The sequence below is a fragment of the Mustela nigripes genome, chromosome 10, assembly GCF_022355385.1.
Source record: "Mustela nigripes isolate SB6536 chromosome 10, MUSNIG.SB6536, whole genome shotgun sequence".
Taxonomy (NCBI): Eukaryota; Metazoa; Chordata; class Mammalia; order Carnivora; family Mustelidae; genus Mustela; species Mustela nigripes.
Window position 1 is genome coordinate 584,515 of NC_081566.1, and position 18,645 is coordinate 603,159.

General features: G+C 44.7%; 1 protein-coding gene across 1 annotated transcript in view; it reads left to right on the forward strand.

Moving 5' to 3' along the window:
- The first annotated feature begins 9,141 nt into the window (after window positions 1–9,141).
- Window positions 9,142–18,645, forward strand: part of TBX19 (T-box transcription factor 19) — a 31,948-nt gene continuing 22,444 nt past the window's right edge. The window contains exons 1-2 of the mRNA XM_059414219.1: window positions 9,142–9,168; window positions 9,551–9,659. Coding sequence (XP_059270202.1) covers window positions 9,142–9,168; window positions 9,551–9,659 — 136 coding nt within the window. The remainder of the gene's footprint in view (window positions 9,169–9,550; window positions 9,660–18,645) is intronic.

Below are 18,645 nucleotides of genomic sequence, written 5' to 3' on the forward strand. Positions count from 1 at the left end.
GTCCGGGTTGTCCTCCTTGTCATTCGTCGCTGTCATCATTGCCTCTTCATCGTGGGGAGCAGCCTCCTCCGGGAAGCGGTCTTGTCTAGAATGGCCTCTTCTTGGGAGCGGCCTTGTCCGGGGAGCAACCTCATCGAGCAGCAGCCTCGTCTTGGTGGCCTCTTGGGAGCGGCTCCGATCATGGAGCAGCCTCATCTAGAGCAGCCTCGTCCAGAGCGGCCTTCTTGGAAGTGACCTTGTTGTGATCATCGTCATTGCCTTTTAAGAGATCGCTCTGACCGGTCAGTTTGATTCTTGATGCTTGGCGTGAAATAAAGTTTTGCTTGACCTTCGCTTTGTATCCGTCTCGTTCCTTTGATCACAGACCCTAACAACACAACCCACCAGTGATGTCACCAGGCCCAGGACTTGCTTCGGCAAGAGGTTTTTGCTTTCTTTAAAGATTTGAGAGCGCGGAAGAGCGAGAGAAGGGGCAGAGGAAGAGGGTGAAGGAGAGAAGCGGGCGCCCGGCTGAGTTGGGAGCCTCACGAGGCAGGGCTCGATCCCGGCCCTGAGATGGGAGCCGCCGAGGAGAGGTGGAGCCAGCCAGGCCCCCGTGGCAGGAGGTTTGTGAGTGTGCTTTTGTCGTACTAGTCGTGGGCCTACTCTTCGTTTTCATTTCTTCATGATTTAGCTTTAGGACATTTTGTGTTTTTAGGAATTTGTCTACTTCAACTAGATCATCCGTTTTTTGGTATGTCACTGCATAGCATGCTCAGAATCCTTTTTAGTTCTGTGGCACTGATAGTAATGCCTCCCATTTTGATTTCTGCTCATAGTAATTTAGATCTTATGTCTTTTTTCTTATTTCAGCTGGTGAAATGTTTGTCAGGTTTTTTTTTGATCATTCCAAAGAACCAACTTTTTGTTTTATTGATTTTTTTTCTTTTAATTTATTTATCTCCGTTCTGTTTATTTCCTTCCTTTTCCTAGCTTGAGGTTTAGGTTGTTTTTCTCCTGGTTCTTTAAGATGTAAAGTTAGGTTGTTGATTTGAGATCTTGTTTTTTAATATTTATTTGCCACAGAGAGAGAGAGTGCACACAAGCAGGCAGAGCGACGGGCACAGGCGGAGAGAGAAGCAGGTTCTCAGCAGAGCAAGGAACCCAACTCGGGACTTAATCCCAGGACCCTGGGATCATGACCTGAGCCCTAGGCAGTGGCTTAACTGACTGAGCCACCCAGGCGTCTGGAGATCTTGTGTTTTTGTTGTTGTTCTTAACTTTTTATTTATTTGACAGAGATCACAAGTAGGCAGAGAGGCAGGCAGAGAGAGAGGGTGAAGCAGGCTCCCTGCGACCAGGGAGCTTGATGTGGGACCTGATCCCAGGACCCTGAGATCATGACCTGAGCTAAAGGCAGAGACTTAACTCACTGAGCCACCCAGGCGCCCCTGAGATCTTGTTTTTTAATGTGAACATTTATAGCTATAAATTTCCCCCTTAGCACTGCTTTTGCTGCATCCCATGAATTTTGGTATATTGTGTTTTGTTTTCATTCATCTCTAAGTATTTTCTAATTTCCTTCAGGATTTATTCTTTGATCCATTGGCTGTTTAAAGCTGTGTTGTTTCTTTTTCACAATTTTGTGAGTTTTCCTTCCTTTTGTTTTTTTGTTTTTAAAGATTTTATTTGCAAGAGAGAGAGAGAGTGAGAGGAGAGAGAGAACCCAAGCAGGGTGAGTGACAGAGGGAGGAGCAGAGTCCATGCAGAGCAGGGAGCCCGATGCGGGGCTCAGTCCTGGGGCTCCAGGATCATGACCTGAGCCGAAGACAGACACTTGACTACTGAGACACCCAGGTGCCTCCATTTTTCTTTATGTTTTGATTTCTAGTTTCATTCCATTGTGGTGAGAGAAGATACTTTGTATGTTATCTGCGTCTTAAAATCTATTGAGACTTAATCCGTGGCCTAACGTCTTCTGTCCTGGAAAATGTCCCATGTATACTTGAAAAGAACGTTTATGCTGTTGTTTTGGGTAGACTGTTCTGTATTTGTCTGTTAGATTGAGTTGTTCTATGTTCTTTATGTCCTTGTTTTCCTAATTTCTGTTTGATTGTTCCAGCCATTATTCCAAGTGGGCCGTTGGTATCTCCAACAATTATTGTAGAACTCTCATCAGTTCTGTCAGTTTTTGTGTCATGTGTTTTGATGGTCTGTCTTTGGGTGTGTAAATGTTTATAATTGTTAAATATTCTTGCCATATGGAACCTTTTATTTATAGTTTTCTTTTCACCTCTTATAAAATTTTTTGACTTATAGTCTATTTTCCTGTTATGAGAATAGCTACTCCCACTCGTTTTTGGTTACTGTTTGCTTGGAGCATCTTTTTCCATCCATTCATTTGCAACCTGTTGGTGTGTCTGGATCTTAAATGAGTGTCTTGTAGGCAACATAGAGTTGGGTCATGTGTTTTTTGTCCATATTGCCAGTCTCTTTCCTTTGGTCAGTTCACGTGCATGAAAAGTCATTTCTGATCAGAGAGAGTTCTGCTACTGCGTTACTTCTTTCCTATAGATCCCGTAGCTTTTCTTGCCCTTGATTTCTTGCATTCCTATCTTCTTTTGTGTTTCACTGATTTTTTTGGTAATGAAATGTTTAAATTCCTTTTTAATTTCCTTTTGTGTGTATTCTGTAGTGATTTCTTTGTGGTTACCATGGGGATTATATTTAGCATCCTAAAGTTGTCACACTGTAATTTGAATGTATAGCAGCTTAATTTCAATAAGACCCTAAAACTACTCTTTTACAGCTGGGTACCCACCTCTTCTGGTTATTGATGTCACAACATCACACCTCTGTATACATTGTGTGCCCCCAAACATAAACAAAAATTCTTTTAAATGCATTAGTCTCCTGAATTAAGTAGAGAATAGGATTTGGAGTTACAAACCAAAGTTACAGTAATCCTAGTTTTTATGGAAATCCTTTTTTTACTTTAAATGTGTTGGAGTTTATTGGTCTCTAAAGTAATGTAGAAAACAAGAATACAGTTACACACCATTCTTACAACAAAATTCGCTTTCATAATTGCTCCTGGGTTTTCATATGTCAAGTGTCATTTCTCCATGCAGTTTCAAGGTATTGGATAGTGGGCTTTTGCTTCCCCTCGCAGAGCTCCCATGGGCATTCTTGCTAGGCAGGACTAGTGGTCATGAACCCCTCAGCTGTTGTTTTTCTGTGAATGTCTTGATTTCTCTCTCCCTTTCGAAGGGCAGTTTTGTTGGCTATAGAATTCTTAGTAGTTGACAGTTTTTTTCTTTTAGCACTTTGAATATATTGGCTTCCTGTCTTCTAGCCTCCAAAGTTTCTGTTGAGAAATCTGCAGATACTTTTCCTGAGGTTCCCTTGTATGGGATGATTCACTTTTCTCTTGCTGCTTTCAAGATTCACTTCTTTGTCCTTTGAAAGTCTGATTATAATGTGTCTTGGTATGGGTCATTTATCTTGGAGTTTATTGAGCTTCTTGGATGTTCCTATTCATATCTGCTCATCAGATTGGGGAAGTTTTCAATCATTACTTCAGATATTCTTTCCGCCCCTTTCTCGGGACATGCACAGTACATATGTTAGTCAAATTGTTGGTATCCAAGTGGCCCCTTAGGCTCTCTTCACTCTTCTTCAATCTTTTCTGTTTCCCAGTCTTGATAATTTCTGTGGTTCTACCTTCAAGTTTACTAATTCTTCCTTTTGCCTACTCAAATCTGCCTTTGAATCTCTTCAGTGAATTTTTCACTTCCATATTGTACTTTCCAGTGCCAGGATTTCTCCTTTTTTTTTTTTTTTTTTTTTTTTGGCTTTCTATCTTTTTATTGATATTTCCATTTTGTTCACACATTTTCTTGACTTTCTCCACATCTTCTTTTGATTCTTTAAGACTTTTCTTTTTTAAGATTCAATTTATTTATTTGACACAGAGAGAGAGATCACAAATAGGCAGAGCAGCAGGCAGGGTCGGGGAGGGGGGAGCAGGCTCCCTGCTGAGCAGAGAGCCCGACCCGGGGCTTGATCCCAGGACCCTGAGATCATGACCTGAGCCGAAAGCAGATGTTTAACCCACTGAGCCACTGAGGTGCCCTGATTGTTCAAGACTCTTTAGGACAGTTGTTTTAAAGTCTTTGTCTAATCTACTTGTCATTAAGTTTTTTTCAGGGACAGATGCTTTTGAATTCTTCCCTTTGAGCATGCCATACTTTACGTTCTTTGTATGACTTTGAGATTTATTATTTTTATTTATTTATTAATTTATTTTTTTGGTGGAACACTGGACATTTGAATATAATAATGTGATAACTCTGGGAATCAGGTTTTCTCTCTTATTCAGGGCTTGCTGTTTTTGTTGTTGTTGTCTGTTTGTTTGTAAGCAGGCTCCACGTCCAGCATAGAACCCAAAGGGGCTCAAACCCACAACCCTGAGATCAAGACCTGAATGCTCAGCTGGTACCACCCAGGCATCTCTTGCTTTTTGTTTTGTTTTGATTGTTGTAGGCTGTCTGCGCCAAGGAGAGGCCTGAGGTGTAGTTGTTTCTGAGCCTTTTCTTGGACATGAACTTCCTATTTTTCCCAGTATATGTCTTGTTTTTGCTTGTCTTAGTTATTAACGTACAGGTCCCAAAGGGGAAAAAAAAAGAATGAAGGTGGGTGGGGAGAGGGTACTGGCCCTCTAAATCTCCTGGAAATGACTTTAGGTGGAGGGGGTGGGGCTTCAGTAAGTGGGGGTGTGCAGCAGCAGTGGCTGCTTACTTCTCTGTGTGCACTTCTGTGAGGAAGCAGCAATAAGCCACCAGAGCACAGATCTCCAATATTTAGAGGTCAGGGTCCTTTCTACATTCGCTTTCACAAGCTGTGTGTAGCTGCCCCAGGAACCTGTGCATGGCTGCCTGTCAGGAGCCTAGGGGTGGGAGATGGGTGATGGTCTGTGCTGAGAGCTGAAATTCACTGAAATAAACTGCAGTTTACTGTGCAAGCCTTCCTTGGAAGGTGCAAGCCTTTAACAGATTCCAGGATTCCAAAATAGTTAAATTGGATTCTGCCAGTACGATTGTTATCTAAGTGGGAAGACAGCTTTCTGGTTCTTCCTAGTGTGCCAGCTTTCCAGAATCATTCTCAGTGGTCTGTTGTCCTTTTACTTTCATCATTTCTGTTAAGAAGTCTGTTTTATGAAAATTGGTGGTGTCTTTGAAGGCAGTCTGCCTTTTTCCATCTCTGTGCTTAGTATTCAGTATTTCACTGTGATGTACTGGGGTGCCAGTGTCGTCTTAGGGTCTTAAGATGGGCTTCTTGAACCTTTAGCTCAATGTCTTTCATTAGTTTTGGAGAGGTCTTAGCCTTTATGCCTTCAGCTACAGCTTCATTGTTTCTCTTCTCCTTCCGGGACTCTGACATGGTCTGTCCCTCTCTCTTCTCTGTGTGCTTTAGTTCTTCTGTTTCCTCACACCTCGTTGCCAGTACCCGGGCTCTTCTAGTAGATGTGGTCTGCAGCTATGACCAGTAGCTTATTGAACCTATCCATACTGAGTTCTTATTTTCAGTTGTATTTTTAGTTCTAGACTTTCCATTTAGTTCTTTTAAGAATAGTTTTCAGTTTCCTGTGGAAAAATCCCTACAATTTTTTTACCTCCCTGATAGTGGTCAGCATGTATGGGTCAAATCTATTATCTGAAGCCTTATAGTTCTGTTTCTAGTGTCCTTTGGTTTTTCTGGTGTTCCTTCCTACTGTCTTTTACCTTATTTGCCTCTTTTTATTATAGGCATTGGTGTTGCATTTGCAGAATGCTTAGTTGAAATAATTTGAAGCCTGGAATCTTCCAGCGACAATTTATACCCGGGGCATGGCTCTTCAAGGGCCGACCCAGAGATCTGTTGTTTGACCTCTTTGCACCCTAAGCTCCCTGCCCCCCAGACTGAGAAGGCCTTCAAAATGCTTGTGAGATTGTTAGCCTCCGCTTTTGAATCACAAAAATCTTCTCAGGAAAAGCACTGCAAACACCCAGATCACTTCCCTAGCCTCTATCTTCCTCTGTGTCCTGACCTTGTAGTTCTTTGCCATCTTGTTGGTGCTCTGATGACTTCAAGGAGATGATTATATTTTGTTCAGATTACATATTTGTCCTCAGCATGAGGACTTGTTCCGGATTTTTAGTTTGCCATTAATGGAAACAAAAATACTGTCCTCTTAACTTTTGAGATTCTGTCATTGCCTCAAATGGACTTTTATGTTTCTTTATAATTCTTACGCTTTTGACTAGTTGACTAATAAGCGTAATGACCATTTTGGTTCTCTTCCTGGCTGTTTTGTGTGTGTGTGTGTGTGTAATTTTTTTGCTCAGCTCTTATATTTTTTCCTTTATATGCTATCTTTTTCAAGTTCTATCAAAGCAGATGCAAAAGAAAACAAAAAAATAGTCAAGTATTGTGAATATGTTTGTGCATGCAGGGTGAAATTTGATTTCATTCTTCCTACTTTCCTCATAACCGGAGTAGTTTGCTAGGCTGCCTTAGAATTTTTGTGCTTCAGAATTTAGTTTTAGAAGATAACATTGCATTTAATTTAGGTAAAATGCTTCAGTTGTACATAAAAAAACCTGTTCGTTTGGTTCCTTATTTATCTGCATGTATTTTTTTCATTATAAAAGACATTTCTCATTAGATTTAGATATAGATATGTAGTGGGTAATTGAAAGTCTCTATTTTGGGGCATCTGGGTGATGCAGTCCGTTAAGCACCAGACTCTTGGTTTTGGCTCAGGTCCCGATCTCAGGGTGGTGAGATCAAGTCCCATATTGAGCTCCATACTCAGTGTGAAGTCTTAGACTCTCTCTCCATGTCCCTCCTCCTTTTATTTATTAAATAAATAAAGATTCATTTATTAGAGAGCACAAGCAGGGGGATGGTCAGAGGGAGAGAGGTGAGCAGATTCCCTGCTGAGCGGAAGCCCACGAGAGGCTTAATCTCATGACCCTGAGACCATGACCTGAGCTGAGATCAAGAGTCAGATGCTTAACCACCCAGGTGCACCACCACCCCCGCCCCCACCCCCCCCCCCCGGCAAAGTATCTTTTTAAAAACTTTATTTAAATAAATTAATTAATTAATTTCAGTTCAAGTGTAGCTGACACAATGTTACTTTCAGGCATAGAATAGATTTGACATTTACATACATTAGGAAATGTTTACGTGGTAAAGAGAGTTACCATTTTTCACCATACAGTTATTATGACATGTGGACTGTGTTGCATGTGCTATACTCTTCATCCCTGTGACTTACTTGTTCTAGAACTAGAAGTTTGTACCTCTTAATCTCTACCCATTTTGCCCATCCCCCCAACTCCCAAAAATCTTTCAACTTTTTTTTTTTAAGATTTTATTTCTTTATTTGACACAGAGAGAGGGGTAGAGAGAGAGAAAGAAAGAGAGGGACAGCACAAGCAGGGGGGCGGTGGGTCGAGGGAGAGGGAGAAGGCAGCTTCCCACAGAGCAGGGAGCCCGATGTGGGGCTCGATCCCAGGACCTTGAGATCATGACCTGAGCAGACGCTTAACCCTCCGAGCCTCCCAGGCATCCCTCAGCTTTCTTCTGAACTGTGGGCTAGAACTCGCTTCTGTTTTCTAGAGTCAGGTTCATCCTTCCGCTAACTCATGAGGAAGGAGGAAATGTTAGCTTCTATGTAGAAAGTCAGAGAGCTTGATTTAAGGTAGATAACACAATCAGTCAACCAAGAGACAATATATATAAAAAAAATCACTAGCAAGTTTGTATATAGAAATGTTTTTGGGGGGCGCCTGGGTGGCTCAGTGGGTTAGGCCTCTGCCTTCGGCTCGGGTCATGATCCCGGGGGCCTGGGATCGAGTCCCGCATCGGGCTCTCTGCTCAGCAGGGAGCCTGCTTCTCCTCATCTCTCTCTCTCTCTGTCTGTCTCTCTGCCTATTTGTGATCTCTCTCTGTCAAATAAATAAATAAATAAATAAAATCTTAAAAAAAAAAAAAAAAAAAAAAAGAAATGTTTTTGGACCAGGGGCACCAGTCAGGGAGGAGAAGCGAGGCTTCCTCTGGAATCTGAAGGGCAGGTAGGAGGGAACTGGGCAAAAAGGAGAGATGCAGGAAAATGAAACCGGATACGCAAGGCCCACCGGGCCAGAGAGTGTGGCAGGGATGAGACCAGCGAAGGAAGGTGGGCCGGGAGGAGGGGCGGGACCAGACACTGTGCTGGTGACTTGTTACGAGTTGAGTGGATTAAATAAGAAAGGAGGGAGCATGTCAAGTAGTGGGGTCCCCTGACAACCAAAGCTGAAATGGACACTGTCAGTATTTTCATAGACGTTGCTCAAGAGGAAGTACGAGGTGAAATTGGGAAATTTATAGACTGTGCAAAGTTCACCCGAAAGTAAAAATTCTGCAGCTGATATGAAAGTGCAGGAAAACCAAAACAATTCTTTTGGGCAGAAAAGCGGCGGTTGGGGCGCCTGGGTGGCTCAGTTGGTTGAGCGACTGACTGCCTTCAGCTCAGGTCATGACCCCGGACTTCCAGGATCGAGTCCCGCATCGGGCTCCCAGCTCCTTGGGGAGTCGGCTTCTCCCTCTGACCTTCTCCTCTCTCATGCTCTCTCTCACTCCTTCTCTCTCAAATAAATAAATAAAATCTTTTAAAAAACCAAAAAAACGGCAGTTGGAGAAGTGCCCAGTGAAAAGCGGCTCAGTGTGCACAGGCGGCAGCTTGGCACGGTCTTTGGACCTTCCTGTGGGTGCGGTGGGAAGGCATTGTCCGCCGAGCAGAACAGCCTTCGGCGGCAGTTGTGAACCCAGATCCCGGGAATACTTGCGTTGACTCACCCCGAGAAGTCTGCACAGAGCCGCAAGTCGTTGGCAGATCCCCAGGGTTTGCGAACAGGTTCGGGAGAGAAGCGTTTGCAGTCTTGGCGGCAGGAACGCAGCTGGCTGGCAGGCTGGGAGGGGCGCCGGGCCTGGAGAGGACCGGAGCCCTGGAAGAAAGCAGACACAGGCTGGCACCCCAGATTCTTAATCTGAGAACTGGAGCTGCTCCCCGAGAACCAAAGGAGGCCGATTTAGACTCATTTTAGATTCAAGTTACTGCCGTTCAGTGCGGCAATGACGTGGCCTTGTGACTCAGAGATTGTGCGGGGACGTCCACGTCACCGCTCACTCGTTGGAGATAGAAAATGCCCCTGATTTGTCCCCTCGTGCAGTCCAGTCCCTGCATTGTGACGCGACTGGGCTTTTTGAAGTGCAGCACTTTTAGGATGAGGCAGTGTCTCCGACTCTGACCCAGCAGACTGGATGGTCTCATCTGGTCCCGCCCCTCCCTCCCTGGCCACCTTCCTTCCTTAGTCTCTTCCCTGTCACGCTGTCTGGCCTGGTGGGCCTGGCGTATGCGATTTCATCTCCCTGTGTCTCTCCGTTTCGCCCAGTTCCTGCCTACCTGTCCTTCAGATTTTGTAGGCCTCACTTCCTCTGGGAGGCTCTCTCTCACCTCCCTGACTGGTGCCCCTGTCCTTAGCCGACACTGTTCCACGAGGGTGCGGGCCGTATCTGTTCCTGCCAGCGGCTCTACCCCCGGCCCCTTGCACAGCGCCTGGAGGAGAGCCTTGAGAAGTACCGCTGGAGAAGTGGAAGCATAAACAGGGAAAGGAGGTCAGAGCAGGCCGGCAGACTGAGCCGGACACATTCTGTTTATCTGCCGCACAACGTTGAGAATATCTTCTGACACCTTTGGCTGGGCATCAGTCTTTCCACTTCCCTGTGTCTGGCGTGCCCAGCCTTCACTCGGCCGTCTGTGTGTCGGTGTCCCCGATTTAGCTGCCGGAGAGGTGCTGGATCTGTGGCGGGTAGCTGTGTAGGGAGGGAAAGATCTGTCAGCTGTGTCCACACGGAGGACACTCCTGTTCCGGTCCCTGTACTGTTCCTTCTTACCATCGTCAGAGACTGAAGTGGGGATTTGGAACAACATTCTCATAGACCCCTAGAAACTCAGAGCAGAATTCATTTTGGGGGACTGTTGTGATGAAAAAGTGCAGCTGATGGGGGACCTGAGAAATGGTGTGTTACCAGCGGCTTTGTGAGATCCAGCCTTTGAGACATAGGAACGGATGGACTGTGGCCTCAGAGGGTATCTTAACAGGCTGTGGTGTCATCGTATTGGAACTGACCCCAGACACTAATGAAAGAGTAATCCTCCCTAAATCCCCCCAAAGCTAGTAATCCCCAGGGCTGCATGTTGATGATTAAAAAAGAAAGGTAGAGCAGCTGTCTTTTTGTTCAGTTTAATTATGACCGATACCTGGGTGAGTGTTAATTTCCCGGGGCCCCCGGAGGCGGGTGGAGGCAGGTGTTAGGTTTCTGCAGGCTGCCGGCACCGAATGTGCAGACCTGGATTCTGTGGCTGTGCTCGGGGCTCCAGTGCTCAGTTTGTCCGGCTTTCAGTTCCTGCCCTTTAAGTCTAGGACCTGGGCTGCTGTGTGCCTGGGGACACAGAAGTGCTATCAGGTGTCATTCAGACCGCACACCTTCATTAATAAGGCCCCCCTTGCCTGGCAGGCGGGCAGCTGCTGGGCCCGGGAGATAGAACTTTATTGAGTCATCAGGCAGGAGAGGAACATCTTGCCCTTTTGAGCCCTTCAGCAGTGTTCAAGGCCAGAGGTCCCGGAACCGGGCATCTGCTTTGCCCAGCTCCCAGTTCCGAACATTCAGGTGGTGTCCAAGGCTGGGTTCAGAGCTAGGCTGTGCTGACCCTTCTTGGAAGTGAAAGCCCCTTTTGTAAGGAACATGGAGCCCGTTCCAGCTTTCCTCCGTGATCTGTCCTGGGGGACGGTCCCGTCCCCTGCCTGGCCCCTGCCAGCCGCTTGAGCGTGACCCATGCACGTGCTTTCTCCTTTGACCGCCGTACTAAGGGCAGCAGCTTCCATGGACCCTGCTTTCTCAGGAGGGCTCACCCCTGCAGAGTCTCTCCTGTTTCCCCTCCTTACCCTCCCCACCTCCTCCAGGGCTCCCCTGCCTGCCTGTTTGGCATGAGGGTTGTGTGGTTGTGTATCTGTTTCCTCACGAGGAGTATGGGGCTGCACCTGCTGGGAAGCGTTGGTGAGAGCTAGAGCAGCGGTTCTGTCGGTGGACTGTGGCTGTGACACGTGTGGCTGAGCACTCCAGACGGGTGCTTGTCTCCACAGCTAGCAGGGGACCAGGATTTGATTTGATTTGATTTTTTAAAAGATTTTATTTTATTTATTTGACAGAGATCACAAGGAGGCAGAGAGGCAGGCAGAGAGAGGGGGGGAAGCAGGCTCCCTACTGAGCAGAGAGCCCAATGCGGGGCTTGATTCCAGGACCTTGAGATCATGACCTGGGCTGAAGGCAGAGGCTTTAACCCACTGAGCCACCCAGGTACCCCAGGGACCAGGATTTTAGGTGCTTAGGGTTTTGTGTGATGTCTCAGTTCATCATCTCCTTTTATTTTATTGCACGTGTGCACATGGGTTGGGGGAGAGTCAGACATGGGGCTCGATCCCAGGACCCTGGGGTCATGACCTGAACTGAAGTTAGATGCTTAACCCACTGAGCCACCCAGACTCTCTCTCATCTCCATTCTGGTATTAAATCACTTCTTCACAGATCAGGAGTAGTATATATATTTTTAATTGTGTTGAGTTTTTTTTGGTTGTGTGTGTGTGTCTTTTTTGTTTTTTTTGATACTTTGTTGAAAGTGCAGCATTCCCCAATCCAGGAAGAATTATTACATATAATAATAACTTAAAAGCTACTAGTTTTACTTTTCATTATTTTCCTGTGAAACTATTTTTAGCTTTCTTAATGGGGTATTACTTTTCAGTGTTTTCCATCAAAATACCTTTAGGTCATCTCAAAGATAGCAATATGTTTTAAAAACAAAAATATTCTTGAAAAAAATACTTACAAAATACTAGTTTTCTCTTAAAAAGGGCTCAATAAAAATCATAATGCCTCTCAAAGCATATAGTTAAGCAAAAACAATGATTTTTCTTAAATAGCAGTTTCTATCTCATCGCATCTTGGTATATTAAATAATACACAATAATTATAGAGGGTCTTCTAGCTAGCTGTTGGTTTTAGGTAAAAAGTAATACGGCAAATGACACTGGAGGAAAACAATTAGTTCAGTGATTTTGCCCCAAGATGCAGGTATGAAGTTATACTTTTTAAATGATGAAGATGTGACATTGAAACATGTATTATCTAAGATTGAATTCTGCATTTTAGGAAAGTATTGTGCTGCAGAGACACTTGAAGAGAGAACAGATGAGTGACTTGTTTTCTAAGATGTTTGACCAGAACCCCTACTTATAAAATATGCCGGGGTTGCAAAAGAGTGGCTCTTAGAGGATAATTTTCAGCAACACACTCTAATGGAAAGCCAGAGTAGCATGTTATCTCGGAGCAAGACAAGCATTCCATGAAGGATTCTGAGCCTTTTTTTTTTTTTTAAGTATATATAATGATTGATCCCTTGCTAGTAGATAAAAATAACAATAGCCTTTGGAGTGATAATTCGGACTGAAATGGCTTTACCGTTTACCTTGTACGTGTCATAAGCAGGATATGTAATGCCTCAGAACCGAGTGCCCTCCCCGTTTAAAAAAAAAAAAAAACCGGTGGTGGCAAGGATTCTTTACCAGGTTATCAGTATTATATGAGGTCATATATAAAGCATATCGTGCAGTGCCAGGTACTTAGTAAGTACTTGGTACAACATAATGGTTAAAAGAATAAACCACTCCTTGGGCTCCAGTATGGGCTTTACTATTCACAGGTTAGATGCCTGTGGGCAAATTACTTAAAACCACTCAGATTCAGTTTTCTCACCCAGAAATGGATATAATCATAGCACTGACCTTATAGAATTGTTGCAAGGATTAAATGAGATAGTGCATATGAATTGCTCAGCATATTTTGTTCCATCAACTAACATTATTTCTGAGAATACAGTGTAAGAAAATAATCATGGATGTTCCCAAATATTTATTGTCTAAAATTTTGTCAAATTGTTTAAAATTATAAAAAAGAAACCCAGAGAGCCTGTAAATATTTAAGAGTAGAAGATAGGGGGATGCCTGGATGGCTTATTTGGTTAAGTGGCTGCCTTCAGCTCAGGTCATGGTCCCAGGGTCCTGGGATCGAGTCCCGCATCCAGCCTCTTGCTCGGCAGGAAGCCTGCTTCTCCCTCTGCTGCTACCTGCCACTCTGCCTGCTTGTGCTCTTTATCTCTCTCTAACAAAGAAATAAATAAAATCTTAAAAAAGAAAAGAGTAGAAGATCGGGAAAGTAGGTTAAATAAAGCATGATTCATTCCTAAGATGGAATGTTTGATGAACTTTAAGATAATAATGTGAACTATTATTTGATAACATCGGAAAATATTCCTATAAACTGTTAAAAATTGGGTTATGAAATAAATTTTATTAGTGTTTTATTTACTCATAAGGTTAAAAACTTACTACAAGAAAGAAAATGCTTTCATCTCTTTTTCTAGAGGCGATCACTTTCCTCTCTTTTTGCTGTTATTTCTGTCAGTTTTTTCTGGATTTCTAGACATACCTATACTGCTTTCTCTTGCTTTTTCAACTTTAGACATTATTTACCATCTTCACACTATAGGAGATGAGAATTTAGCAGCCCCTTCTCCTTAAAATATAAATTTCTCCTTTGCTCGTCATCTTAATATGATTTTTGTTTAAATCAATATTTAATATTTGTTCTTACTTGTGTTTCCAGTTAAGCCACGGTATGCTGTGATTACACTTTTTTCTTGGACAACTTGTTTTTTCCCTGGTAGTTTGTAGTTGCTTCAGATTTTCCACTGTTCTCTTGCTTGTTTATTTTTAATGTACTCTGAGGCAGAATTTGAAGATGGCGGCCGAACTTTCTGTCCCCGGTGGACATGCCCCATGTAATGCCCTCCCTTTGAGTGTCGGCAGGACCTCTGAAGATGATGAGGTACCTCTGTTATGACGTTACCTTATATGGCAAAAAGAACTTTGCAGATGTAATTAAGATTCCTAATTACTTGACTGTGGCTGAATATAAGGGAGATCATCTTGGGTCGGTCTGACTGAATCATTTCAGCTCTTAAAAGCAGAATGAAGCAGCAACAGATGTTCTCCTGCTGGCCTGGAGGAAAAAAGGAAAACGGACAATTTTCTGAAATGGTAATGGAGAGTGGTGGCTTCTAGGAGCCTTAGTCCTTCAACCAGAAGGAACGGAATTCTGCCAACAACCTGAATGAGGTTGGAAAAGGACCCAAGTCTGAGGTGAGATGACAGAATGGTCTCTGTTTCCTCAGATTCCTTCCTTAATTTATTTTTTTCCTTTGGTCTGACTGGCATGTCTGAAATTTGATGGTGTGTGTGGTTGTATTTCCGGCTGAGGATGCCCGTGTGCATGGGCAGGGCTTCACCCACGTCGGCTTCCCCCATCTGACTGGCATCCGCAGTGGCTGGGGATGGGTCGTTTCACTGAGGACTCCTCGGATCTGTTACCTAAGGCATGCGTCTTGGCCCTCTGTTTTCAGTATGGTCCTCCCCGCTGTCCCCGTCAGTGACTGTTGTCTCTGAGTACCAATCCCCTCAGACCCTCTCTCTTCTGAAAGTCAGTCTCTTGTTTTCTGCTGCAACAGGGGAGAGATCGTTGCCTGGCGGAGGGGTGGGGATCTCAAAAAAGTTAACTGTTTCTTCTCTAAACTTCTGAACTTTCTCTTTCTTCTCTAAACCTTCTTCTCTAACTACAAGTTAACTGTTTCTTCTCTAAACCTTTCCTGGTTGGTCCGAGCCGGAAGTACCCACCCTCTATTTTAGGTGTCTGTGATGTACTTCCGAGTGCTGTGGCACACACTGGCTTGCTTCTCACTGGCCTTTGCCTGCAGAGCCAAGATTTAGCTTTCTCAGATCTGCCCGTCCGTCACCACCCAGCCGTCCAGTTCGTCAGTTTCCAGCCTTGGTTGACAGCCCTTTCCTGCCTCCATTTCCTCTTCTGTGTGCTTCAGCTTCGTGGGTTCACATTTTTTATTTCCTTGGAGCCATTTTAGAGGGGATTGGTGGGGAGCAGATATAAAAGCGTGTGTTCCATCTGCCATGCTGTTTTTAAATTTCACTTAAAAATATTTTATTTATTTATTTGACAGAGAGACAGATCACAAGCACACAGAGAGGCAGGCAGAGAGAGAGGGAGGCGGGCTCCCCGCAGAGCAAAGAGCCTGATGTGGGGCTCAATCCCAGGACCCCGAGATCATGACCTGGGCTGAAGGTAGAGGCTGAACCCACTGAGGCACCCAGGTGCCCCTAAATCCCATTTTTCTTTATAAAGCAGAAAGTATGTGTGTATTTGTAGGTGAAAAATGTCTATGCCAGACTTGTCAACAGAAGTTGTCTCTGGGTATTGAGATTGTGGGTGGTTCTTATTTTCTTGCTTATGTTTCTCAGAGTCATTTATAATAAGATAATAACTAGAGAACAATTAAAGTAAAATGGCATTATTTAGATATATCAGTCAAGGCATTTTATATTAGTTTCAAACCCAAGAATCAGGTTGACCCATAGGAAATCGATGTTTAGTCTTTTTCAGGTAAAACAGAGGGTGAGTAGCTGCAGTTTTACGTGGTTCCCTCTGAAGTATCTAACACAAGACGGATCTCAGAGGAAGTGTTGCCTGGAGAGGGCAGCAGCTGTCCAGAGAGGCCAGGGTGAAGGCCAGGAGAGGGTGCACCGGCCATGCTGGGAGGGGCCCGCTCTTGGGTGGCCATTGCATGTGCTGTTCCCTGAGAGTCGTCCTCTCCCGGGCCCCCAGGTTGAAGAGACTCTCGAGCTGACCTGCTACTCTGGTTTTCAGGAGCTCACGATTTGGGATGAAACTGACAAGAAACAAAACTATTATTTCCTACTTTTCTCCGTTATCGGTACTTCCAAAACACTTTGCACACTCGGTATTAAAGTTCTCTGGGCAGATGCCTTTTTCTCCGTCTTAGGTTGTTTAATTTTTTGAAGGCAGGGACCCTCATCTTAGTGATATGATGGACTGTCTGGGGAAACACTGTTCACTATATTACTCAGTGTTTTCTTTATAAAGATTCGTGGGAAAAGTTTCTTCCAGGTAAATGGCTTGTTTTTTTATTTTAGGAACACAGTGTAGTTATGCCAGATTTTACTCCCCCGCTCTTTGGAAGAGGAAGCTCCCAGCCACGCTTACGCCATGGTCCTAAGCCGCACCGTCTTGAAATCTCTCCTTGGCTGGATGTGTCGTCGTCTTTGTATTAGTTTCTTATTGCTGCTCTAACAAAGTACCCTAGACTTAGTGTCTTAATACAACATACATTTATCTTCTAGTTCTGGAGGTCCAAAGTCTTAAGTCTGTTTCATGGGGCTAAAAGCCAGGTGTCGGCAGGTGTTCCTTCCAGAAGCTCTAGGGGAGAATCCATTTCCTTGTGTGTCCATCTTTTAGAGGCTTCTGACTTTTCTCGGCTTGCAACTCCTTCCTCCATCTCCAAAGCCAGCAGCGTGGCTTCTTTCTTCTCTGATGCCTGCTTTCACTCCTTGCGCCTTCTCTGTTTGGCTCTGACCCTTTTGCTCCTTCATATAAAGACTTCTGTGACTACGCTGCACCCTACCTGGTAATTCTGGATAGTCACATGTGCAGATGCCCCCTCACTGCCTGCCCTGAGTAGATTTTAGTTTTTGGAGTGGTTTTAATTTTACAGCAAAATTGAGCTGAGAGGATACAGATTTCCATATACCTGCTGCCCCCGTGCCCCCCCCCCCACCCCCCGCACAGCCTCCTCTGCTATCAATATCCTGCACCAGAACGGTAAATTTATTATAACTGATGAACTACAATGACATGTCATCATTACTCCACATCCAGGGTTTTCTTTCTTTCTTTTTTCAAAACAAAGTTTATTTATTTTTATTAATTTCAAAAAATTTTTTAAAAATTTTATTCATTTGGCAGCTCAAGTACGGGGAGGGGTGGAGGGAGAGGGAGAAGCAGGCTCCCGACTGAGCAGGGGGTCTGAGTTGGGACTCGATCCCAGGACCCCGAGAGCATGACCTGAGCCGGAGGCAGACGCTTCGCCGACTGAGCCCCCCAGGCAGCCCCCAGGATTTTCATTAGGTTCCTTCTTGGTGTTGTATGTTCTGTGGGTTTGGGCGAACGTAGAATGACGTGTATCCATCGTTATGGTACCTTACGGAGTATCTTCTCCACCTTAAAAGCCCCCTGTGCTCTACCTGTTCTCTCTCTCCCCAGCCCCTGGCAACCTCCAGTGTTCGCCCGCTCCGGCTCCGTAGTTGAGCCTTTTCTAAAATGCCGCAGGCTCTGGAACGTAGCCTTTTCAGATGGGTTTCTTTCACTTAAAGTGTGAATGTAAGGTTTTTCCATGTCTTCTCATATTTGATAGCTCCTTTCTTTTTAGTGGTGAGTAATATTCTTTTGTCTGGATGGACCACAGTTTACTTATCCGTTCACCTATTAAAAAACATCTTGGTTGCTTCCAACTTTTGGCAAGTGTGCATAAAGCTACTAAAAACCTCTCCGTGGGATGCCTGGGTGGCCCCGTCGGTTAAGCCACTGCCTTCGGCTCAGGTCATGGTCCCAGGGTCCTGGGTTCGAGTCCCACATCAGGGTCCTTGCTTGGTGGGGAGCCTGCTTCTCCCTCTCCCTCTGCCTGCTTGTGCACGTGTGAGCGCTCTCTCTCCCTCTCTCTCTGACAAATAAATAAATAAATAAAATCTAAAAAATACCCAAAACCCTCTTTGTGCAGGTTTTTGTATGAACATAAATTTTTAACAACTTTGGATGAATACCAAGGAAAGCGATTGCTGGGTCATACAGTTAGAGTATCTTTAGGTGCTTTTGTTTTTTTAAAGATTTATTTGTTTATTTAGAGAGAGCACGAGCCTGGGGGGCAGAGGGAGACTCTCAGGCAGGCTCCCTGCTGAGTGCTGAGCCTCGGGTCAACACAGGGCCGGATCCCACACGCCGAGACCAGAACCTGAGCCAAAACTAAGAGCCAGAAGCTAGACCCATGGAGCCTCCCAGGGTCCCTGCCCCGAATACACTTTAAGTACTGAGTGTCCTTCCTCAGTGCACTTTATGTTTTAATTTTTGCTTTTGTTTTTCCTTTTCATTTTGATGCTCTTGTGGTTGTAGTGAGGGAAAAGCTCTAACCCCCAGGGTCTACTCTGGGTTGGGAAGGTAGAGCGCGCGACCCCTGTCCTTTCCCGCATCTCCCCAGGTTTTACTCTGAGTTACGGGTAAGAGAAGCATTTTCTGCTGGTAGTGTATTACCTGGGAATGTGGGAATCCATCCTGGAATGCCAGGTAGGTCATGGACTGTCTACCAGGAAAGCCAGAGGGCCCTTCTGGATCCTCCTGATCCTTCTGGATCAAAGTTGCTCAGCATTGTAATGTCAGCAGCTTATTTTCAGTCGTGGAGGGAAGAATGCCTCTGTAGAGAAAGAGTAATATGATGCTAAATGAGTTTTTTTCCTCTCTGGCGAGGGCTAGAAAAAGGCAAATTGGGGATTTGGGTTCTAGGGAGGAAGGACAAGCTTCAGAGTCCCATTTGCCAGAGACGCT